The sequence below is a fragment of the Porites lutea genome, chromosome 2 (genome assembly GCF_958299795.1).
Source record: "Porites lutea chromosome 2, jaPorLute2.1, whole genome shotgun sequence".
NCBI classification, from domain to species: Eukaryota; Metazoa; Cnidaria; class Anthozoa; order Scleractinia; family Poritidae; genus Porites; species Porites lutea.
In genome coordinates, this window is record NC_133202.1 from 30,729,126 (window position 1) to 30,754,193 (window position 25,068).

At 39.8% G+C, this 25,068-nt stretch overlaps 2 protein-coding genes and 1 pseudogene across 2 annotated transcripts; 2 read left to right on the forward strand and 1 right to left on the reverse strand.

Annotated features, from left to right (window-relative positions):
• Positions 1-313: 313 nt before the first annotated feature.
• Positions 314-7,363, forward strand: LOC140926039 (uncharacterized; annotated as a pseudogene).
• A 981-nt stretch (positions 7,364-8,344) lies between these two features.
• Positions 8,345-18,831, reverse strand: LOC140926041 (uncharacterized). The gene is made up of 4 exons (XM_073375847.1): positions 18,162-18,831; positions 11,733-11,798; positions 11,127-11,192; positions 8,345-8,829 (listed from the first exon to the last, which is right to left on the reverse strand). The coding sequence occupies exons 1-4, from the start codon at positions 18,754-18,756 to the stop codon at positions 8,345-8,347; spliced, it is 1,212 nt and encodes a 403-aa protein (XP_073231948.1). The 5' UTR covers positions 18,757-18,831.
• Positions 18,832-20,778: 1,947 nt separating this feature from the next.
• Positions 20,779-24,852, forward strand: LOC140926042 (uncharacterized). The gene is made up of 2 exons (XM_073375848.1): positions 20,779-21,572; positions 23,768-24,852. Exons 1-2 carry the CDS (start codon positions 21,164-21,166, stop codon positions 24,850-24,852), a joined length of 1,494 nt encoding a protein of 497 aa, XP_073231949.1. The 5' UTR covers positions 20,779-21,163.
• The last annotated feature ends 216 nt before the right edge of the window (positions 24,853-25,068 follow it).

The following is a 25,068-nucleotide window of genomic DNA, read 5'->3' on the forward strand; positions in this document are numbered from 1 at the left end:
CCTAAATAACTGCGCTCTGAGGTATTAAACACTAGGTTCCGCAAAACATCTATCTTGTTGAATCATCTTTGAACTTTATAGTGTTTAAGTAGCATCGTACCCTCTTTCAATTTGAGCAATCAAAAATTTCGAGCGAAGGAACTAGCGGTATACCAAAAAACCTTTCAGTTGAATTTAAACTGTACTGAACGCCAGGCCTGGTGTTCTACTCCATCAGGCTGCTGATTGTCATTCACTGAACTTAACGGACGACTTCGTTTAACCTTGGCGTAAAACCCCCCGCAATGTTTTAACGTAGCAGGCAACCGTTGGCAACCACCGAGTAATAAGCATGATAAAAAGTTCTAGAAAAATCGGAATATGTTTAACTACAGAGATTATTTCTTTTCGTTTAAACATTGAGGATGAAGCTTGTCGATGCCTCCTTATTTTTGTACACAAACGCAAGTTGCACAACGATTATTTAAGAAAAGATAAGATTTCGAAAACAATAGATTTGGCGAATGGAATGACGTCGACGAATAGTCGTGGATTATCAATATCAGTAATTACACAAGTAAGAGTTTCATGGACAGTACCGCTCAAATGAACACATGGTTTGAAAGTGTACCCCTTTACTTTTGAAACACTGTATGTTCAATTGACAAACGTTTAAAGTTAGAAGAAAACAAAATCATGAACAGGGCTGGTTATTGCTGGCGTTGCGAAGCACCCTGTACACAACATTGTTCACGATGTGGGATGGCGTATTACTGCTCCAAGAAATGTCAGCAACAAGACAAGTGGCGACATAAACCCGACTGCGATGCAGCAGCGTTGAAAATGCAGTGCTCCGGCTGCAACGCTAAACAGGAGGGAATGTTGAAGTGCACCAACTGTTTGAACTCCTACTATTGCAACGCAGAATGTCAGAGAAGTGACTGGGAGAGACACAAGACTTTCTGTCAGGAGGCTGTTGACAAAACGGTGGTATTAGCTGGAGATATGAAGGAATTACTTGAGATCAAAAAGGATAACCCCGGCCTTCGATTTACTTATTACTGGGGGAATGCGCCTGCTGTTGACCTGCTCAACTTGTCAATGAATGAAGGGGAAGAGTATTCCAATCCACTGGCTTTGTTGCTTTGCGGAGTCGGTGATCCAAGGAATGTTCTACTTACGATTGCTTCGCTGCCTGGTGTTTATACTCAACATGTGAGTTTCGTTTTGAATGACATCTGTCCTTGTACGTTGGCAAGAACAGTTCTGCTTCTATACATATTATACAAAGGTATTTTGGATTGTTCGTTGTCTATTTTTTAACAGATCTACTTGTATGCGTACTTGTCTGACAGTGTCCCTTAGCACCATTAAACAATGTTATTTTCAAATTATGAGATTGACATGACAGTCATTGACATTCTTGACAGCCAGTTAAACTGCCTCTATCTAACCTCCACTTCCTTTTGATACATTCTCCTCACTTCATATCAATATCCGTGGTCTACCAAAACACTTTGATGACTTATCAGAATTTCCTCTTACATTGAACAGGTCTTTCTCCGTTATTGCTGTTTCTGAAACGTGGTTACATAGGTCTAATTCTAATTTATTCCATTTTCCAGGCTATCATTTTATCTTTAGTCACAGATAACATAAAGCGGGTGGCGGGGTTGGTCTTTATATTCAGTCTGACCTAAAATTTAAGCTTAGAACTGATCTCCAATCTTCTAAAAATACACTGTAAGAATCAGTCCTTGTGGAAATACAACCGCATAGGAAGAATATCATTGTTGGCTAATTTAATCGACCCCCTAATGCCTCGGTTAGGCATTAGGGGGTCTCAACAACTCTCTCGGTGGCATCTTATCAACTATTAGCTTTGAGAATAAGCTATCTTATCTCATGGGTGATTTTAATATCAATATCCTTAACTCATAATCCCACCAACCTTCTAATGAGTTCATCAATCTTATGATTTTTAATAGTCTATTGATTTCTAAGCCAACTCGCATAACTTCCTCAACTACAACTCTGATTGATAAAATTTTCACAAACAATCTTGAACACAGCATGAACAGTGGCATTCTCTACACTGATTTATCTAATCATCTCCCAATTTTTCAAGTCATTCATCTAAAATTAGATGCTGAATCATTTCGCCAAAAGAGATTGGCACGCCCCATTAACTCCGCAACAATTGCAGCATTCAGGTCTAGGTTGGAAACCACTGACTGGTCCCTAATCTATAACTCTGACTCTACTATTGATTCCTACGACACATTCTCTAGTCTTCTTATTTCAGCATATCATAAGTCATTTCCACTTAAACTTGTATACCCTGAATCGCGCGTTCTTCAAAACCCTGGTTTTCAAAAGGTCTCTGTACCCTGTAACAGGAAGAATTCTCTTTATAAACAATTCCAAATAAACCCTACATCAATTATTGTAGTTTAATATGGGCATCTATATACTTCATCTATATACTTCAAAAGAAAGCCATTCGTATAATTACGTTTGCTCCTCCGCGCACACCCTCTAAGGCCCTTTTCTCTAAGCATTAATATTCTTCCACTCCACTCTTACTATCTATAAATTCCATGTTGCTTGTTTTGTATTTTCACATTTTAATAGCATTTTACCTACTCCTGTTTCCTCGATCCTACATTTTAATTCTGAATATCACGATTATATGACTGTTCACGCCTTAATCTGCATAAAATCTGTCATAAGTATCAATTTGCCATCACTTGGCAAGCTCCGATTATTTGGAATGATATTCCGTTAACTGTGCGCAATAGCCTTACAATAAGTAACTTTAGAAAAAAAGTTAAGACTGCATTTTTTGAGTACTTGAATTAGCCTATGCATAAATTGTTGAAGGGCCATAGAATTTATATTTAAGTTTATATTTTTATCTAACCTTGTGGGACTATACTAGGTTTATTTGTGTGTATGGTTTATAGGAATATATTATCGAGTATTTGTTAATTTAGTAGTCATAATTAGTTGCTAAGTATTTAATAATTACTTGTTGGTTTAATAAATCTTAAACTTAATTAAACTTGTTAATAATTTAATCAAGTCTCCCGTCACCAATTTTGTATACCTTGTGAAAGGTCGAACCCAGAAGTCATTTCAAAAGTAGGTTGAGTTTTATTGTCCGGGTGAATGTAGTCCTAAATAGGACTGTTTTTTTCAACCCGACGATCAAACTCAAACTATTTTTGTATACCTTGTGGGACTATACTAGGTGTATTTGTTTGTATATGGTTTGTAGGAATATATATTATCGAGTGTTTGTAAACGAACGACAATTTTGCTGCGAGATAACTAGTTCGTCCAATTAAAACTGCAAACCATATTTCTTTAACATGTACGAAAAGTCATTTGTTCAAACATACGTCACAGCAGTTTCCCATCTTTAGGTGGGTACGTATTTGTATTGCGCATGCCTGCTCTTTACAGCTTGCTTTGCGATCATTCAACGAAAAATCCTGTTGTAGGAAATTTATTATGAACAAAATATTCTCCTAAAAAATGAACAGCGCAGTCTAGAAATGTATTAGAACAACTTCGTTTATTTCATTGTCACAAAAGAAGGCTGTAGAGAGTCTTCAAAACAACAATCAAAAGTAAACATGGAATTACGTATGAACATTTTAAAATCTGTTTTGTTATGTTAGCTTGATATCACTGAGGACAACTTTGTATTAATTTATGGCCTTGTCCAATAAGGAATGCAAGACTTTGATTTGTTTAATATCAATAGTTTTGGAAGGAGAATAATTATGTTTTTAAAGGCTTATTTTCTTGTGCACAACTTTCAGAGGGAAATGAGGTCGCTTCTGCAGCATCCTCGGAGACCCAGGGGCAGATAGTGGGGGCGAGGGAAAGTCTAAACGGACGGGAAAATATGGCACAAAAGAAAAGTAAAGAACGGCCAGAAGAGCCCCTGGGGACAATGTCTTACCAGACCAGTTCCAAACGGTTGCCGCCGTTCTGGCTTCTGATTGGTGCCAGAAAAACACAAGTTTTCTGGCACCAATCAGAAGCCAGGACGGCGGCGACCGTTTGGAACTGGTCTGGTAAGACATTGTCCCCAGGGGCTCTTCTGGCCGTTCTTTACTCTTCTTCGTGTCTTATTTTTCCGCCCGTTAGGACTTTCCCTCGCCCCAACTATCTGCCCCTGGGTCTCCGAGGATGCTTCTGCAGTGGTCCGTATTTGGTATTCTGTCCTCATTTCTGAACAAGATTTCACTCTATTGATGTCAGCCCTTCAAGATCTCGTGGCCACAGCCGAACTCAGCACCATCACTGATGGCAAGATGGAGATTTCTGCTTCCCAGCTCAGCCAGCTTAGGACAGTTTGGGCCACCTGGCTTCGTTTGTCCGAACGCAAGGGACCTTGGGTAGCCAAACTCGCTGGATTCAGGGAGAAACAATGGCATACGAAATTATATGCATGCCATCCCCAAAGAACACAGGGTTTCCGCACAACACTTTTTTGACACAGGAATCTTTCATTCCACTACAAATGCTAAGGAAGTAACGCGACAAAATCCTACGTTAACTGGTAGAGCAATGCTTCAACGCTCATCCCCCATGGAGTTTCAGTACAATATTCCATCAGATGTGCTTCCATTCACGGGATGGGATTACAAGGCAATCAAGAAGGTCTACTACGATAAATCACTGCCTTATATGTACACCCTCTACATCTCAAATATCCTGCAAAAATCCTTTAGCAAAATGACCAGTGATCGGCTGAAGTTTCATTTTATTCTCTGTGACTTTCTAAAGATCGAATCTTTCCTTCCTGGGGGACTCAGATATGACCGCATTACTACTTCAAACTTATGGGACTACTGCCTACTTGGAGATTTGCTGACCAAATTCAAGAGGTTTCTAAACAGTGCCAATCCTCACACGGTCATGTTGACAGAAACGCACAACTGGTCGCTAAACTATATGCATGAAATCATTCACATTTTGCCATACTTGAAGGGAATAGATAAACTGAATGAGAAAGCTTTTGAAGACACACAGAATATGGAACTGGTGAATTTATCGGGACTTACCTCTGTTGTGGAATATCTTAACTTGACAGAGGAATTTCTTCGTTCTGTACGCGCATCTCTTTTAGCGACATATACAGATGAGCAGTTTGCTTTCTTTAAAAGAAAAATTAAGATTCCATCTGTTAAGTACCTGGTTCGTTCACTGGGGCTGCATCTTCGAGACTTTGTACGAAACGAAAACACTGTTGCTCCACATAGATGGGCGCTTAATTGTCGTCGAGTTGTCATGATGAGAGGTCATGAAAGAGTTCTGGAGTGGAAACTTGTTTCTGATTCTGTTACTCAGAGCACAGCAGAATGAATTCAATCAAACTGTTTTTTGTATTAGAACAGGTGGGGTTTACAATGTCCCACCAGTCACGAGTGATAATTTTGTCCGGCTGTCAGCCATTTCGCTTGTGTTCTCAATTTTCGCTCTTCCTCAATATTGTTTCCAAAGAAACTTCGGTATTGCATTGTATAACCGCTCTTTGCACTCTATAAGCTGTTAATACTGTCCTCACCGACCAACCAGTAACTTCATATTTTTTTAGTATATTTAGAATGAAATATTATTATCAAATGAAGCTTATAATTGCCAGAGGGTTGTCACCACGAGTCATGCGACCTTTTTTTTAAAAATTTGATAGATCACCTATGCGTTTCCAGTATACCATACCGAAAATTTTATCAATAATATCATAGGTGACGAATTACTCCTTAATTTTGGCGCGAAATTTCAGCGATAATTTGTAATTTCACATGTGAAATTACAAAATTGCCATGGCAACCTTCGGTACGTCTCGGTGTCAAGAAAGCGACGAAGTTTTAAAATGTCATGAATGAAGATGCCAGGGCATAAAAAGACGCTTTAGAAAACCTGAACACACGAAAGAGCACATCAAGAAGGATTCTAACTGGTATTTTGTCGAAAAATTCTGAACTTAAGCCAAATTTAAGCTCTAAACGTTCGAGAGAGTTGAGTTCTCGATCGATACGATCCAGGATAAACATGTCAAAAATCCAAGATTGCTAACGTAATTCGTCACCTATGATATTAATAGGTAATCAAATGGTATACTCGTGAAATTAGGGAATAATTTCATTTGCGTTTTGTCCAAATCCTAATAATTCCCTCGCCTAAAGGCTCGGGAAATTATAAGGTTTTGGACAAAACGCGCGTGAAATTATTACCTAATTCCACCCGTCACCATTTGGTTACACATACTTATAACCAAACAGTATGTACGTATCTTCCTTGTATGGGTAACGAAGGCGCCTTTGGGAATGAGGTTACGGGGTAGGGAAGACTCTGTATTGCGTGCAAATTCTCTTACACAATGTCTTTTCTTTCCTAGATTCCAAATTCTAGTCCTATTTCTCTATTTTTCAACCTGGGGGGACCTACCATAGACTCAAAAAGGGAAAGAGACGAGACAAGGAAATAAAACATGTCTCTGTTTTTTGTTCCATTTCCGATCCGGCGGCTCCCGGCGGCTGGATATTCAACATCGTTCCCAGGGTCCTCTCAGACAGGAACCCTGAATCGAAAAAAGGTCAACTTTTAATTCTTTTATACAGTTACAGTCGAACCTTCAGTAATAGACGCGTCTCTACAACGGCCACTTGTTGCTGTCCCCAAGGCGGCCATTGTGGAGAGGTTCAATTGTAATTAATTAGGATTCAGGTCCCACCACCCATCTAATCTGCCTAATAGCTCACAGCACCTAACGGATAGAAGGGCTTTATGAGGTTATTGTGAATGATTTATGATCAGTGAAAACTTGTATATATTATGTCACCACAAAGCTTAGTGACGAGGAGGCCCAAGGAACCAACTGGGCTTTTAGTCGATGGGCTCCCTTTAACTTTAAGTAGAACTTATGTCTAACGTCTCCAAATACACACCTCTCTCGATTCATACTTAATGCTGGAGAGAGACCTGTCCTCCATTAATTCTAGAATATCTTTAGGCTGAAGTAAAATACGTTTGGTCTTTCACCCTCGAGTAAGGATTCAGAAACCAGAATTTCCCAAGTCCGATGGTTTTGGTAAAACTGGAACCAACGTATGGTGTGTAATTCTCTGGTTCAGTTCAATCATTTCAGCGGTAATGTAGGAGCAGTTCTTTTTGGAAGAAAAATGTATTGAAATAGAACTTGAGCATATTTTACCAGGGAACAGAATAATTCTCACTCACTAAAACGCGCTTAGCCTCCCATCAAAGCTTCCCAGCTAGCAAAAGAAGTTAGCGCCAAGTCGAATTTTGACGACAGTTGGTCGAACTTTATGTGTACGTATAATTTAAAAAAAAGGGAGAGAGCCAGAGTGAAAGAGAGCGGCTAGCTCACAAGGCACTGGAAATGACTTCAGTCTCTGCCAGTAACAAAGACTTTAATCTACGTGGCTCTCAAATACGCGTTTATACCTACGCTTTTCAAATAAAGCGGAAAGCAACTTTGCATAAGATTTATCGGGAATGTAATCTCTCCCGGTCTAACTTCTAATTTTCAGTTATACGGCAAAAGGAAAACTCTCCATAGTTTTACTAGCCCTTTAAAACAAATAGTGAGGCTGAGAACAAGTAATCAACTATTGAGATGAAGTGGGAAGCTTCCACTCCAAAGTAAATTCATCTCCCCTATTCAAGTTGACTCTACGGCAGTTCACAGCCCACTTGAAGGGAAACACAGTGTTTTCATTTCTCACATAGTCACGTAGCTCCAGCCCCAAAACAGAAGAGAGAGTTTTTATGGATGGAACCTTCTGCCTTTGTTTCCTGAAAGACTCCAATTCTGTTTCAGTGTATGACTCAATAAGCGCGGCACGGAGGTAGAGCTGGAAGTCTGGAATAATGTTGTGGTATTCAATTAAGCTCGTCAAGTGCCCTGTCGCCACAAGCAATGGATTGTTTGTGTCCTTCACAGCTTTCGGTGTGAGTTCAGGGGCCCTCAAAAAAATATATCAGCTTTCACTTCGGGCAAATAGTCATCCACCCAATTATGCATTTCAGTCATTAAGACTGAATGACTGTTGCTGACATTCAAGTACCCCTTAAATTTTGTTAGTAAGGAGGGAAGGGAAATGTAGTCGCTTAGATTTGATGTTGCGATACGGTCGTATCTAAGGTCGACAGGCAGGAATTGATCAATCATCATGCAGTCACATAGTATCACCTGCAACTTCACCCGACCACTTCTCATTTTGTCAATGCACTTGTTCATGATATATGATAAGTAGGTGCTGAACATCTCTGGAAGCGAATCATTGTAGCAGACACTCGTCACGGCTTTGTAATCCCAGCTTCAAAAGGGAAGATTGCTGGGTTCTATGTTGAAGTCGTAGTCGTCTTGTTCTCCAGGCTCATACTGGAATAGATAACTTGTTAGAGTTACGTTCTCTCGCGTTAACTTCGATGATGTCACGCATTTTGAGGCAAAAAGCCCATCTTTCATCCACAACTTAGCAGATCTTTTGTGGTCTTTTGGGATCGAGTTTAGATAGTTAAAAATCCCAGCTTCTGATCCAGTATCGCTATCGAAGGCGTCATTCCTTTGTTCAGTTACCCAGGGTCCTGTCAGAGAAGACAACTGGACCCAAACTTGCCACACCTCCTTCAGCTTACCCAGTTGATCAACTGACACCATGTTCACGAAGCCATTCGTTAGCGTGTTTAAATCACTAGCGTCCAAAAGGTCCTGCAAACCGGACATCAGCAGTGAAAAATCGCTTTCTGAAATTCGTAACGAATACCATATCCGGATTACAGTACCAATGCCGTCATTTTGTCCTGCAGGATGAAAAATATTCAATTTTAATTATAATATAACCATGCAAGTAGAAACAAGAGTCTCGGAGGAACCAGTGTTCTTTTGCTGAGATGGACTCTGTTTGGTCCATATTACTTGTCTTTCCTTTGCTTTTTAAAGGCTGCGTAATGAAGAGAAAGCGATCACATTGTCATGACCGTCTCATAGTAAAGCTAATCAACGCTTGCGGTTAAAAGAAGTCATCTTTAAGACAGTTCTGATAAAACGTAGGCATAGGAGTACTTGATAACTGATCCAGATAGCCTCTGTTTTGAAAACTGCAAGCTTATTCATTGCGGGAGAAAAATCATGTCAAAGCTTCAGTTTTGATCTATATCATCCTATATACGTTCTGTGAAATCAAACGTTTTCAAATGTGCAAAAAACCTTCTTAACAATAGACCATCATAGCATGTATGTTTTGTTTTCCCAACTCAGAGCACGTGATGTTCCCAGGGAATTTGCCTTTTGTCTCTCCATAATTTATGCATACATATTCGCTTGGATGCACCTACATAGGACTCCATTAGGCAGAAACAGTTCTCAGGGGTACCATTACGTGGTAAAAAACGTCTGTTAAGGTGGCTCGATACAGTTTTTTAGGGTCAATACCTCCCAAGTTTGAGCATAAACTACGTCGCCATAAACAAATATTTGGAAAAATGGCCACTACAGTTGTATTAGATAAAGACGACAATTTGTTATGATCAGGGTTGCAATGACATCGGAGTTGTCATAGCAATGAAATGACGCTATTACCTATTTTACTTGCAGCAGTATATCTCGGCACTGGGAAGTGTCTTCCAAAATCGTTTACGAGACCTTTTTTCTTCAATAGCGGCCTTGATGTTCAAGTTTAAGCGAAATCGGTAAATTCGCTAATATTTTGTCAGTAATTTTGTGTTTACAAGTGAGAGCTTCTGATTATTCAGGGTATTGTCTCCAAGTTTCTTTTTTTCGTGCACAACAATAGCTAGCATTTTTGCATATTTCAAATTCATTTTTATTTACTGCTGTTCACGTGAAAATGAAACTTGGAGACAATACCGTCAATAACGACAGGCCTTCACTTGTAATGACTAAACTTCCGATAAAAAATTATCGAATTGTAGCCCTTATTTTACTGACTTACAATATACCAATAATCTTGAAACTAAAAGGTAATATAAAAGGAAGGTTAATCTCATGAATCTTAAATTTTTTAAAAAATCTATCGAGCGGTTTAAAAATTATTCGCTAATCTGTTAAAGAGGACCAAAATGTTTACAAAACCGCTAACAAGAGTGCTTCGATACGTACTAATAAACCCTTCTTTCTAGCAATCGGCTGGAGCTATCTGCATGATCTTTCACACACGTTTTTATAAAGATTGAAACTACTATGAGGTGAAAATTGCACGTCAAAAGCGCTTCGTTTTCTACAGAAAACGGCCAAACATCAAGATTTTTCTTTAGTTACTGTGCATGTGTTACTAACCATAAAAACTACATCCCAAAATATCTCGATAACGCTCTTACAGATTTCGCTTAAACTTGACGAACATCAATCGTATTGGAGGAAAAAACTCTCGTGAACGATTTTGGAAGAACAGGTCCCAGTGCCGAGATATACTGCTGCAAGTAAAATAGGTAATAACGTCATTTCGTTGCTATGACAACTCCGATGTCGTTGCAACCCTGATCATAACAAATTGTCATCTTCAAAGACTGTATCGAGCCACCTTAATGAGTTGCTCAATCGGTGTCTCACTCAAGGGAATGCAATCGACGTTTTCAAGGATTAACTAGCAGACGAAGTACTTCTCTTCCGATTTAATATGGCTCGCATTGAACGCAATTATTGTTTTTCATATTTGACCGGGTTGTTGGTAATTTTCAATTATCATCTAATTGAAAAAACGTTAATGTTTTGGTGTTTTTTTGTTTTGTTTTTGTTTTGCATGATGACACTTTGTCATAGCTATTATCTGTTCTTATAATGTCACGATTTTGACTCCAATTAATTTGATTTACAGGCAATTGGTAAAAATTTCTAAAGATGGAGGCCGTCCAGATAAGGAGTGATATTTGGCCCATTATATGACTTATAGCGACTCAACGACTATAGACCTTTTTATCTTGGTGTGTTTATCGCATTATTTCAATTCATGTTTTTTTTAAAAATTATCATTTTAATAAATTATACGTTCCCATGCCTGCAAGTGAATAGGGTGATAACTGAAAAAAAAAAAGTTCAGTGGAGTAATAGCGCGTGTTACGAAATGTAAAAGCCAACAAACCAAGCCGAAATGATCTCTTGCCGTGTTCATGTAGTGAACGTCCTTGTGGACAAGAACAGACAAAAGCTGTCATTTGTTTATGTTTTAAGAGTGGTTGCCAGAGAAAACCGGGCAAAATGTCAAAAAATGTCAACGGAAGGGGGTCAACAGAATAAATAGATAGGTCTGGTGGAGTAATGGACAAATATACGAAACATAGTTTCTTCACTGCTCTTGTATTAGAGATACGAGCATCATTTTATTCGACCCCCTCGGACGCCATTTTTATAAGCAAATTTTCACCATTTTCTGAAACTCACAGAACCCTCAAAAATTTAACGAGCGAAGTTTATTTTTTGTATGCGATACAACACATCATAGAACTACTTTCTAAAACCATAAGATTTGTTAAGTAGCCACGGACAAGACTAAAATTTTCTTATTTTATCTGACCTAAACTCAGTGTCTGCAAACGAGCAAAAAATCAGGCATTTTTGAATTGATCTACAGCGCACAACTAAAACGACAGAACAACTCTGACAGCCAAATTGCAGTCTACTATTATCCATGTAACCAAAACACTGATAATTTTGGGCTATTGAAACAGGAAGAAATTAGAAAACTCACAGTTGTTATAGTTTCCAAGCTTTTTCTTGCAAACAGGCCGATCCCTTCGTGTCTGTTTTAAGTCCTCTACAACAACAACAACAACAACAATGTATTTATTTAAAGAAATATAAAGTTTACAATACTTCATGTCCTGCAAATAGCTACAATGCTAATCTAGGAAGGACAAGACTTTCATATTTCGCTGTAAAGTATGTTCAGCAGCTGGAGAACATATCAAAAACCTCGAAATACTGTCTAGGTTACATTTTGAAAGGGCAAAAAGTGCTGAACAATAGGATGAAATTAGAAAATAACAAAGCAACCCCATCTTGAAAATTCAGCACTCAGGAGGGACTGGCACTAGTAGCTACCTTGTCCACAAGTGATGAATTACCAAACAGATAAAAAGCCAAAACAAACCAACCGGCGTATCAGCGACCTATTACGGTCCTATTTCTTCTTCAATTACTACTTTTAGTTAAATTTAGCTCGTTTTGTGTGGTCGTTTTTTTTTTTGGCGGAGTGATGAGGTGTGGTGAACAGGTGACCAACTGGCATTACTTTATTCAGTCTTCATTTGCTCTTCATTCACTTCATTTTGAGTTATCCCATATAAGTCTTAGCGTTTCTTTGGACTCTTAATTGTATCATCTATTTTTGCGTCAGTCTGCAATCGCCGTCAATGTCCGAAGGTCCACTCATCTCCTGTTCATGATTTTATGATGCACAGTTTCATAGTCTGGAAGGCTTCGCCCGAGGGGTACCTCTTTCAAGCATCAGGTGTAACAAAGGGTAGGAAAATCACAAGTTGAAGTATATGAAAGGAGACAAAAATCTTTAATTAAGTATTCTAAAGGGCCTTTTATTAAAATGCTTCGAAGAAACACGCCTTATGGCTATATCATTTACATGTTAAGGTTACTCGAAAATGACCCGAAGACCTCCTTTCTTACCGATTTATTCTCACGAAGCAGATATATGAGAAGGGTACAACTTTTCAATGGAAGATACTAGAAAGGGGTACCTTTTGTCAAAAATAGTATATTTAAGGGTACTGGACCTCGGGGCGAAGCCTCTCTGGACAAAGCTTTATTGAGTAGCCTCCCACCCCCCCCCCCCTCTCCTTCTCCCTAGGGCTTTTTACAAGTTGCTCGCCAACTTTTTGGCAACTTGTAGTATTTCGAGCAACCTTTTTTTCGTTTCAAGGAACTTTTTCCATAATTTCTGAGCAATTTCTCTTACTAGTTTTCTTCCAATTCTGAGATATCGGAGCAGCTTTTAGTGCTTAAATTGACCTTGCTTCCATATTGCACAGTGTTTTAGTAGACAATTTATGAATTTCCTTTGAAAAAGGAGCCAGATCCTCTCCCCTTGGGGGCAGATGATGGGCGCAAGATGCAGCCGTGCTGCTAGGTCAGAGGTTTTTTTGAACAAAATTCAAAATGGCGGACGTCGATTTACACTTGACTGACACGAGTGTCTGAGGTGAAGAAGGTCATTCAACAATTTTAATGGCTCATACTAGAATTTTTACAAGATTAATATTATTATTGATGTGTAGTCTTTACTCATCCATTTTTTTGTTTTAATTGTGGTTTAAGGGCTCCTGATGGCGGACAGAGTTATCTTGCAACGCTAATTACGCTGCCAAATTGCACAAAATTACTTTTTTATACTCTACCAGGAGCCATCTATATATAACTCGAGGTAGTAGACCGTAACTGGATACCTTTTCCAGGCATGGGGTTGACCCCATCGAAACAGATATCATAGCCATTAAATGTACTATTTTTAGCACATTTTGTGCCATCTCGTTTGACTCGCTCGCGCATTTTTTCCGACTGCGCCGTGGAAAGGATTAACAAACGAAATGGCGTTGGAAATTACCTCCGTAGCAGATGAATAAACTCCATTTCTGTTATCATTGCCTCCTCTGAATTTAGGGCAAGGCCTTGACGATTACTCTAAATGTGAGGACTGTGAACGTGATTCTGCTTGTGTTAAACACCGTAGTGAGACTGTTTTTGACAAATCCAGTGACGAAGAGATGTAGGAGATGTCAACTCTTTCACGGCTACACCAGTAAACAAAAAGGAACCTAGTGGCTGTAAACTTCCAGGTGTACGATTTCTATCAATGATCAATATGACGGAAAAGGTACCAACTCGAGTTAACACTATGACCCCTTTTACAAATTTTTGAACTGCCAAAAACTTGCATGGATCCTTCTTTTCTTTACATGCGACCCGCGGAACCGTGAAGTTTTTGAGCTGCAAAAAGTATTGCAATCTGCAAGAGAATTTGCACGTTCCCTCTAAACGGATTGCACAGGTAAAAAACTCATCCGGACCCGTGGCGTTCATCTTGTGTGGACCCGCGCAAAGAGCATACTGAAGAAGAGAGTGAGCAGGAAAAACAATGAGGGGAAGGTGTACGGAGTGAGAGCCGTAGGAACTCCTATAATGGTACTCTTTAACAAAAGCTCCTTCCGGATCCTTCCGGCATACCAGATTCTGGTAAACCCTAGCAATGGTTTATTTTGACAGCTCTTGTCAACAGTCTATTACCTTATGGAAATGCGAAGTGACAGCGATGAGATCATCAGTTAGAAGGCTATCCTATCTATATTAGTGAGTTCACTAGAACTTAATAACAGTGTAACATAGCTATTTATCTATTTAGTTCGCGTACCATAGAGCTAAATGAGTATTTACCACTTACTTAATGCTATACATTCTTATTAAAAATAACTAACGTATTTGTGGCTATTTTTCCCGTAGCTACATGTAGTTTACGCTCAATGAACTAATGTGTGGTCATTGAAGTACTGGTGTGGTTATTGATCTGTTGTGTACTTATTGAACTGCTGTGTGGTTATTGAACTAACAAAAACAAAACAGGCGGTGTGCTTCACGAGATTCGACCACTCAGAATTCGTTATTTGTAGAGTGATTTTCGCGCTTGGAAAGAGCCTTTTTTAAAGGTATATGCGGTGAAATTTTCGCTTTATGTCGCTTTGTGTTGGTAATTTCGACACTATCCCGCGGTGGAAAGTTGTTGGAACACTTTATCTTGATAGCAGTTGCGTTACTTTTAAATATTTTGCTTTCTTGAGCGTTTGTGACAAGTTTGAATTGCTCGGTCATGTGCGGGCCGCCATGATGATTTGAGTGTTGTTTTTGCCGTTCTTCTTGGATTTATTGCTGGTTACTGTTAGCCGTTTTATCGAATTATTTTGGCTCTTTTGTTACTTCAGCCATTCTTCTTTGCAAATATCGGGGTCTACCCGGGTCTACCCCTGTTAGTTTTCCGGTTATGAACCGTTGAAAGTGTCTTGGAAGTAAGACATCGTCTCAGCCAAGTGGCACAACTCCCGGGAAACGGGCTGAGAAAACATGCCGAAGCGAACGCCGACGTGAAGCGAGTAACGCCAAATCCAGGAAGAGTTTGTTCTGTTTTAAACCAGGAAAGGTAAATAAGTTTGAATATTGTAATAACCTTTGGAAACAAAACATTTTCATAACCCAGTGCGGAAACTGAAAGCGTGACTTTAAAATAATTTGCATGCGGCGTGTGCTATGTGTATGCAACTCTTTATGTAAACTTATGTGAGGGAATAAATTGTTATAAATCTCTACCAAAACACAAAACCGTTATCTAAGATTCAGACAACATCATACAGGATTTTAAAACGGTGAGGTTAGGTTTTACTTTATAACAAAATCGATATACTGCGCTCACTTCAATGAACGCACAGACAAGATCGTGGTTTATTTCTGCGGCTGTAGCTTCGGTGAAATTCCGATTGTGCTGTAGCTGATCGGCTCTTTCGGTCTGTTTTCCCCTTGTCTGATAGAAGATTTATTTGCGCATAAGGATTTCAAACGGGCACTGTTTCAAAATAATATAAACTTGTCGATGAAAATAAAATTGTTATGAGAGACGATTTCTCACCTTGCTCTTTGCTCGCGCTCCCCCTCCTCGGCCGGTAATAAAGTCCATCAAATATATAAACACTTCTAATGGACCTTTTTTTTTTAGTTAAGCAAATCCAGGTATGAACTACAGATCTCTTTCACTATGAGATAAAAATATACATATAAACCAAACAGTACATAAAATCTTATAAGAAGCAGGAAATTAGTCGCCGCTCATTAGTCGGCTAGATCGCACGATCGTCTCCGAATCGCTATAAACTTATTGAAATTGTCTTGTAAAACCAATAGCAAGCATCTAAGGCCACTATGAGATCTTGAAAATTCTCCAAATCACTCTCTTCCGTAACGTTTTTCAGAAAAGGCATCAGTGTTTTGATCCCTGGGTTTGATTCATCTCTCTTACAAAATGCGAACTCGACCGTGTCACGATTGAAATGAGGCACAGTAACAGTTTTACCCATGAACCTTTGTGGATCGTGACGTACACCGCCTGCTTTCAAAAATTACTTCGTCCGCTGTCTTGGCCCCTTTGTGGCCTAAAATGCCCGCTCCGCACGCTGATTCAACTGTTTATGTTACAGTTGGTAATAATTAAAAAATTATTGCAAATTTTACAGCAAGCAATATCCACTGCCCGTAGTTAGCCCGCGCGCTTAGAAACTCGCGAGGTTGATATATAGCAAGTCTAGCTAGTTCGCATGAGAGCGAAGTTAAGTGATTCATAAAGAGACAAAATAGATCTTTAATATTATCTACATTCACGGGACACCTCGAAATGAGGAGGGAATGAAGCAATGCCAGTTAATCACCAATTAACCTGCGATCAGGAGTTCTTCTTGTTTTTTCCTTTGAAAGAAAAACAAGCTAATTTCAACTAAAAGAAGTAATTGAAGAAGAAATAAGACTGGAGTAGGTCGCTGATAAGCTGGTTTGTTTGTTTTTTGTTTTTTATCTTATTGGTAATAGGCTTCTGGTAATAGTTCGTAATAGCCCCGGGGGGGGGGGGGGGGCACTTGGTTATTTTTTGGGTGGGTATGTGCCGCCCGGGACTCCAAGTTGGCACCCCGTTCTAAAAAAAATTTCCCTTAAAATTGATACCCCGTTCTAGAAATGGGCCAATTTTTTATACCCCGTTCTAGAAATGGGCCAATTTTTTATACTCCGTTCTAGGGTGCAACAAGAGTATAACAGTTTGCTTTTTAACGCATTGAACCGTATTTTTAAAAGCAATCTGTCCTTGAATAATTTCAAATGGCTGCTTACAAAACTGGAGCTTTCGTGCGTTCGAAATATTATAACCCGTTCTAGAAAACGCCTCTGAAATGGATACCCCGTTCTAAACTAGGAGCTTCAAAATCGCGACCCCGTTGGGCGGCACATACCCGTATACTGGGAGTACCCCCCCCCCCCGGGGGTAATAGCCAACGTTCGATAAAGAAAAATTCTAACATGAATCCGAGGCTTTCTGGTGACATTTCTATATTAGGTTCGGTTTTCTATGTGCTTAAGTCTCTTTTGGGAAAAACGGAGTCGTGAAAAATTGGCAGTTTTTGTCCGTATGTTAGATATCGAACGCAGCTACTAGTGCCAGTCCCTCCTGAGTGCTGAATTTTCAAGATGGCGTCGCTTTGTTATTTTCTAGCTCCATCCTATCGTTCAGCACTTTTTGCCCTTTCAAAATGTAACTTAGGCAGTATTTCGAGCTTTTTGATATGTCCTCCAGCTGCTGAACATAATTTACAGCGAAATATGAAAGAAAATTCACGAAGAGGACTTAAAACAAACACGAAGGGTCGGCCTGTTTGCAAGAAAAAGCTTGGAAACTATAACAACTGTGAGTTTTCTAATTTCTTCTTGTTTCAATGGCCCAAAATGATTATCAGTGTTTTGGTTACATGGATAATAGTAGACTGCAAGTTGACTTTCAGAGTTGTTCTGTCGTTTTAGTTGTGCGCTGTAGATCAATTCAAACATGCCTGATTTTTTGCTCGTTTGCAGACACTGAGTTTAGGTCAGATAAAATAAGAAAATTTTAGTCTTGTCCGTGGCTACTTAACAAATCTTATGGTTTTAGAAAGTAGTTCTGTGATGTGTTGTATCGCATACAAAAAATAAACTTCGCTCGTTAAATTTTTGAGGGTTCTGTGAGTTTCAGAAAATGGTGAAAATTTGCTTATAAAAATGGCGTCCGAGGGTGTCGAATAAAGTGATGCTCGTACCTCTAACACAAGAGCAGTGAAGAACCTATGTTTGCTATATTTGTCCATTACTCCACCAGACCTATCTATGATGTTAGTATGAACTTATTCTGTTGACCCCCTTCCGTTGACATTTTTAACATTTTGCCCGGTTTTCTCTGACAACCACTCTTAAGCAACAAGATCTTTCAATGTTATTTGCTAGTCTTCTGGCATTCAAAGAATGATTAAAGGAAAAAACGTTACATTTCGGGGATGTCCTTTTTCCAAAATATTCCTACATTTTATTTAAGGAATGTCTTTTATCTCACCTTTGTATAACATATATAGAAGTAGAACGGTTCTGGCCAGGGTACAAGGACAGATATCGTTTAAAACGAAGCTGACTTGCTGTGTATAAACATCAGGTAACGAAGCAGTCGTAAGTAGAACATTCCTTGGATCACCATCTCCACATAGCAACAAAGCCAATGGGTTCGAATACTCCTCACCTTCATTCATCGGCAAGTTAAGCAGGTCCACAGCAGGCACATTACCCCAGTAGTAAGTATGTTCCATGCCAGGGAACAGCCGAGCATTTATGTGGTTCATTTTCATACTCTTCGCCACCTGTATTGTTTTTATTACAACTTCATGACATTGTTCCTTGTGGCTTTCCCAGTTCTTTCCCTGGCAATCTCTATCGCAATACCATGATCTAAGACAAGTAGAGCATCTTAACATGCCTTCATCTGTTCTACCGCATCCCATACACTGCTTTTTCAGCGCTGCTGCATCGCAGTCGGGTTGATGTCGCCACTTGTCTTGTTTCTGACATTTCTTGGAGCAGTAATACGCCACTCTGCATCGCGAACACAGCTGAGTGCAGACTGCCTCGCACCGCCAGCAATGACAAACTCTATTCATGATTGGGATCTCATGCGATTTTCATATGGTACACCGTTATTGTTTCTGCGTCGCAGTAATTAAAGAAGAAGCTTTACAGCTTTACAACTCACTTGTGATCGAGTCTTTTCATGTTCGTTCGTTACGCAACGCTTCTGCTGAATCACCCTTGATTAATGTGATATATATAAATGCAAATTTTCTATCCTTATTGTGAGAAGGAACCACTATGAACCCGGAAGCAGATCACTGAGACGTCAATATATTCTGTTTTCTGAGAATTTCTTAACATATGCTAATTTATTCAGTGGTTCATAGGGTCACCTGTCTTATTTTTAGAATCGCTGCGTAGTTATAGAACATCTCTGCCCTTCATTAAGCACAGCCTTGCGATTAAAACATTACAATTCAACGGCAATCTTCTCAGTTAGTGGCCCGTTGGACAGGACTGCCATGTCGCTTAACAATGCAAAGTAACTCAAGTACTTAGTAGTCTGGGTGGGTGGAGGGGGGGGGGGGGGGGGCAATCAACAAAGTTTTATAGGGGGAGGATCCACCCGGCGGTTCAACCCATAACCTCTTTATTTACCATTTTTGACAGAAAAGGTGCCCTTTTAGTTGGTATACCTATTATTGACAAATGCTACCCCCCCCTATCATATACCTAGTTTAGAACGCTGCATCCCATGTAACTGCTGTAAATGCACTGTATATTTTTTTTTTATCAGAACAAAACACTTTTTCAATAACCAGATAGTTTTCTTGGGTCCTTTACAGACCGAAATGACACACTTCCTTCGCCTTTCATACTCTTCAACGAGTAAAATTTCACCAGAACAAGGTCGCAGTTTCTGGGAGGAGCTTTCCCATATAGGCCGTTATAAGGAGTATCCCGGGTCTGGGACGGCAGAGAAATTCTTCGACGATGAAGGATGTGTTGGCCGGAATCGTTGAAATCGTGCGACAACGGGAATACAAAGCATTCTAGATTAGTAACAGCCAAGGAAATATACTTTCATGGCAAAACGTTCACCAATCACTCCAAGTCTCTTTCATGAAAGAGTCTCTTTTTGATGATTTAAATATATTCATGATTGCGTGAGCTCAGCATTTAAGATCACCAGGCCGAACACCGGGGATTAGCTTCAGTTTTCCCTCTATGAGAAGACAAAGCTCATCCGAATCGAATACTTTTGAGAAGTGCAATTTAACTGTGTTTTTGATGTTACAGAACCGCCATCTTTCCAGTTGTAAATAAACTCGAATGTGATAGCTTCTACAATATTGCTTTGCCACTCGAGTCTGCTTGCACTGCTAATGTATGCTGCAACTCAAGTTCTTGGAAAAACCCGCTCTATTCTCGGAAATCCCTGTGTAGAATGATAAGAAAGCTCCTTTATCTCTCTCTCTTTTTTGATGTGCCACTTTTGTTTTGTTCTGTCGAGTGAATTATCACCCGTATTTACCTCTTGACTTCGACTTATAAAAAGTCTCAAACGGACCCTGTGCCTGTGATAAATGTTTATCAGACATGTTGTCACGGAATGTGGGGGGGGGGGGGGGGGAGGGGGGTAGTGCGGCTTTGGTCTTTCTAGTTCCCAATTCGTTGTTGCATTGATGACTACGGTAACATGGGTAGCTTGATATCAGATGTCATGGTGCCCTGTTACAACTGACATCTGACCTAGGAGTATCAAGTCATTTGTGTGGCATAGCAAATGCGTCATCATCATTTCTACTGAATGTCAATATCTAGTAATGTCTCATCTTATTAGTGATGAGAATATGAGCGAATGAAGGAGGAAAAGAAGTGCACACTAAGCCTTGAAGAAGAAGAGTATTGGTTAGGTGTCAGCTGGTTTGCTATATAACGGTCACGCGAAGACGATATCTCCCAGATTATTTTTAGTAAGTTTAAAATTCAAGGAAAAGATAAATATACCAAGGTAAGTTATCTGATTGAGTGTATTCTTTATCCTTAATGGCAACAAATGTCTTTGTCACTACATCTTGCTAATGATTAGTCTATGAAGTATGGGTAATTTGAGACGCCCAATAACTGATTCATCTTGAGGAAACGATCCCAGTAAGACGATATAAAAGATAACCATTGCCGGCAGGAAGTATAGGTTTGTTTGCATTCCCGAGTATCTTTGAAGGCAGTTGCTGACTCAATGCTCTGCAACGAGGTAACCTAATAATTTCCCTAATATTCCAGAGACAACACGTAGCAGCAAAGATCATGAACAAACCCAACCATTGCTGGCGATGTGAGGCAATCTGTACTCAACAGTGTTCGCGATGCAAAGTGGCGTATTACTGCTCCAAGGAATGTCAGAAACAAGACAAGTGGCGACATCAACCCGAATGCGAGACAGCAGCGTTGAAATTGCAATGTTGAGCGTGCGATATTGAACAAGAGGGACTGATGAAGTGTACCAACTGTTTGAAAGCCTGTTATTGCAGCGCGGAATGTCAGAGAAGCGACTGGAAAAGACACAAAACGTTCTGCCACGATGCTGTTGACAAAACATTGAAATTAGCACAAAGAATGAAGGAGTTTCATGAGATGAAAAAGGATAACACAGGCCTCGGAGCTACTTACTACTGGGGTAATATCCCAGCTGTAGACCTGCTCAATTTGTCAATGAATGAAGGAGAAGAGTATTCCAATTCACTGGCTTTGTTGCTTTGCGGAGTTGGTGATCCAAGGAATGATCTACTTACAACTGCTTCGTTACCTGATGTTTATACCCAGCAAGTCAGCTTTGTTTTAAATGACATCTGTCCTTGCACATTGGCCAGAACCGTTCTGCTTCTATACATGTTATATAAAGGTATGTTTAATTATCAAGATATAAGTTGCTTAGGGTATACCGTAAATGATCGATTAAGCGCTGCAGCGCTTATTTAATTTTTTCGTTTCATTTTTTGTTATAGGTGCGGCGCTTATTTCAACTACGGGTAAAACACTGAGGGGAATATAGAGAGTGTTAAATAGGGCGCGTACGTAATAGGTATGTTTAATTTAGTATAAAATATGTACACCTAGAATTGTTATGTAAACCAGGTTTGAAAAGTTTCCACATATTAAAACTTTAGAACTCACGATTTGGTCGACGTCTTATTTCTCAAGCGATATGGTTTTGATATCTCTTTATATCAAGCGCTGTAACAAAGGTGGCGCGATAATTTGTAAATACCCCAATTAGCGCTGCGGCACTTATTCGAGTGTACGTAGTGGCGCTTAATCGATCATTTACGGTATTTTACTGGGCATGAAGCCTTTTTTGTACCTCAAGCTTTTAACTTCAAAAGGAGTGCCCTTAGAGCTTTCCTTCCTAAAAACACTTGATTTATTGATCTGACATTTTTGTTTTCGTAAGGATAATTTTTTAAGATCCAGTGAAAAGGGACTGTAGTGTACCTTGAATCAGTGGGATGGAAAGCGCCCTTTTGTTGTGGGTAAGGGAGTTAATGAGACCAAACGCTGTATCGACAGTCCCCTCCTTACGTGCATGGACATCCTGAAGCACAGTATCGGATTATTTTTTTAACTGTTTCGCAAGGACGTCAATGGCAAGGTTCCAGCAACGGGAAAATTTTTCTAAAGTTTTCTAACTGCTTTACCAGCATCAAGTGATTTTCACGTAATCGCAAACACAAAGTGCAGCTGTAAGTGCCATACGGGGTTATTTTTTCAAAGAGGCTTAGCGGTTGAAATGTATAATTCCGTCATTGCGTATAATAGTTAATTCATTTGTTTTGAGAATTTACGCATTTATTCCTTTTTTATTTATACGATGCCTTCATTGATCATTAAGGGGATGGTGAATGTATCCCGGCGTCGCCAATCGAACGTTCGGTAATCGAACCCCGATTGAACGCCAATCGTTTGATTGACTTCGATTGGGTTCGGTAATGGAACTTATCGAACTCACCCCAAAATTTTGCAATCAAACACTGCAACAATTGAACATAAAACAAGTTTCGTCTGGTTTCAAAGAAGGTGTTGCGTTTAAATAAGTTGTATGTATTGGCTTCAATTTCAAACACGAGTACGCAAAACAGCAAAGAATTCACCGAGGACGCAAAGCGTCAAATGCATAATTCTGAAAGCGATGGTTAAAAGCTACCACGAGTGCTCTTTCGCCGTCGGTGTCGATGAAATATTTAGTGGTCCTTTATAAATTATCGAAACTTTATGGAAGAAAGTTTGACTTTTCTGGTATCCCTAAGGACATCACGGTCGGTAAAGTCCCATTTCACATGGTTTTTTCTGTGCCGTTCATGTTCCCAGTATTGATTTGAGTGTGAATTTATCGATTTTGAACCACTTTAACAATAAGAATTTTAGTTCCGGGTTAATTGAAATATTTTTGTTTTCAAACTGCTTCACATACATACCAGGGAGATCTTTCCGATTCAATTTAAACTGGCTACGTTTTGTCTTTCTGCCAAACAAAATCGAACTAATCGGGTCGATTGAGTTCGATTAGTTTGATTGAGTTCGGCTATCGAACTCACGATTTCGATTAATCGAGCTTACCGAAAAGGCCCAGTTCGATTATGTTCGATTACCGAACCAATCGAACAACAATCCAGCTGATTGGGTTCGATTGATTTTTGGTTCGGTTTCGTTCGATTACCTATCCCGGGATGTATTCATAGGCTACAGCTGAAAAGTGTCTGCACATTACAAGCAAGCTCTAAGTTTATGTCAACAAAGTTTTTTGCAATTTCATGAGTTAACGTAGCCTGTGCCAGGTTTTCAGATAGTAGGGTCCTCACGAATATAAATCAAGCCAAGCAAAAATAAGACGCGCGCGATCTAGGGAAGGGGGCGGTGGATCACTTTTTGCTGCACGACTGCACTACTATCTTTGAGGCTGGAACAGACCATCGTAAACGGTAAACAAATGTTTCACTAGCCTTTAGCGAGAAATATTCCGCCTTGGTGCTCGATATTAACCAGCAAATCTTCATCTCTAGTTAAAATTAGGTATTCAAAATTACTTTTAACCCGTCTTAGGAGGAGCTGACGTCACTTCTGCAGTGGTCCGTATTTGGTACTCTGTCCGCATAACTAAAAAAGACTTCACACTGCTGACGTTAGCACTTCAAGACCTTGCGGCTACAGCTGAACCGAGCACCCTCACCGATGGCTTGATGGAGATTTCTGCTTCCCAGCTGAACCAGCTTAAGATCGTTTGGTCCACGTGGCTTTGTTTGTCAGAACAGAGAGGACCCTGGGTAGAAGATCTCAGAAAAGTGGCGATCAGGGCGGATTCAGGAAGGGAAGATGGTTTAAGCCATTACCTGCATGCCATCCCCAAAGTGCACAGGGCGTCTGCACAACACTTCTTTGACACCGGCATCTTTCTTTCCACCAAAACGTCTGACGAATTAACGCAACAAAATCCTACGTTGAGGGGTCGCGGTTTGCAGCGACTTTCATCAACCTCTGAATTTTACTACAGTATTCCTACAGATGTGCTTCCATTTACGGCGTGGGATTACAAAGCAGCCGAGAAAACTTGCTATGATAAATCACTGCCAATAATGTACACCAAATATTTGTCAGAGATCCTGCACAGATCCTCTGACAAAATGAGCCGTTGTCAGGTAAAGTTTTATTTTATTCTGTGCGACTTTCTGAACATCGACACCTTCTTACCTGAAGGTTTGAGATATGATCGCGTATTGACTTCTAACTTGTGGGACTATTATCCCCTAACGGATGTGCTGACAAAATTCAAAAGACTTTTAAACAGCACCAATCCTCATGCCGTCATACTAACTGAGACACAAAACTGGCCGCGTAACTATATGCCTGAAATCGTTCATCAATTGCCGTATTATCACGGACTGAACGATCTCTTAAGAAAAGCTTTGAAAGACACACAAGATCCAGAACTTGTGGAGGAATCGGGACTTACCACAGTTGTAGAATATATCAACCTATCAGATGAATTCCTTCTAGTACTGCGCGCATCTCTGCTAGCCTCCTGTACAGAAAACGAGCTAGCCTTGTTTAAAAAACAAAAGAAGATTCCATCCGTGAAGTCTCTCGTGAATTCACTGGGGGAAATCTGGAGGCTTCGAGTAGCGTGCTAACCGCTTGGCTGCGATGCTCCCTAAACGGAATTTACTGTTCTAATTCTCAGAAATATTTTGCTTTCCGAGAATTCATGTTAAATCTCCTAGGGGGAGGGAGTGCGTGGAGTAGCCTACTTAAGTATTCTGTGTTCTAGAATTCATTTTACCAACTAAGAAGGTAGATAAATCTGCTTAGTTTAACTTCTCAACAATATTTTGAGAGCTTGTACAAGA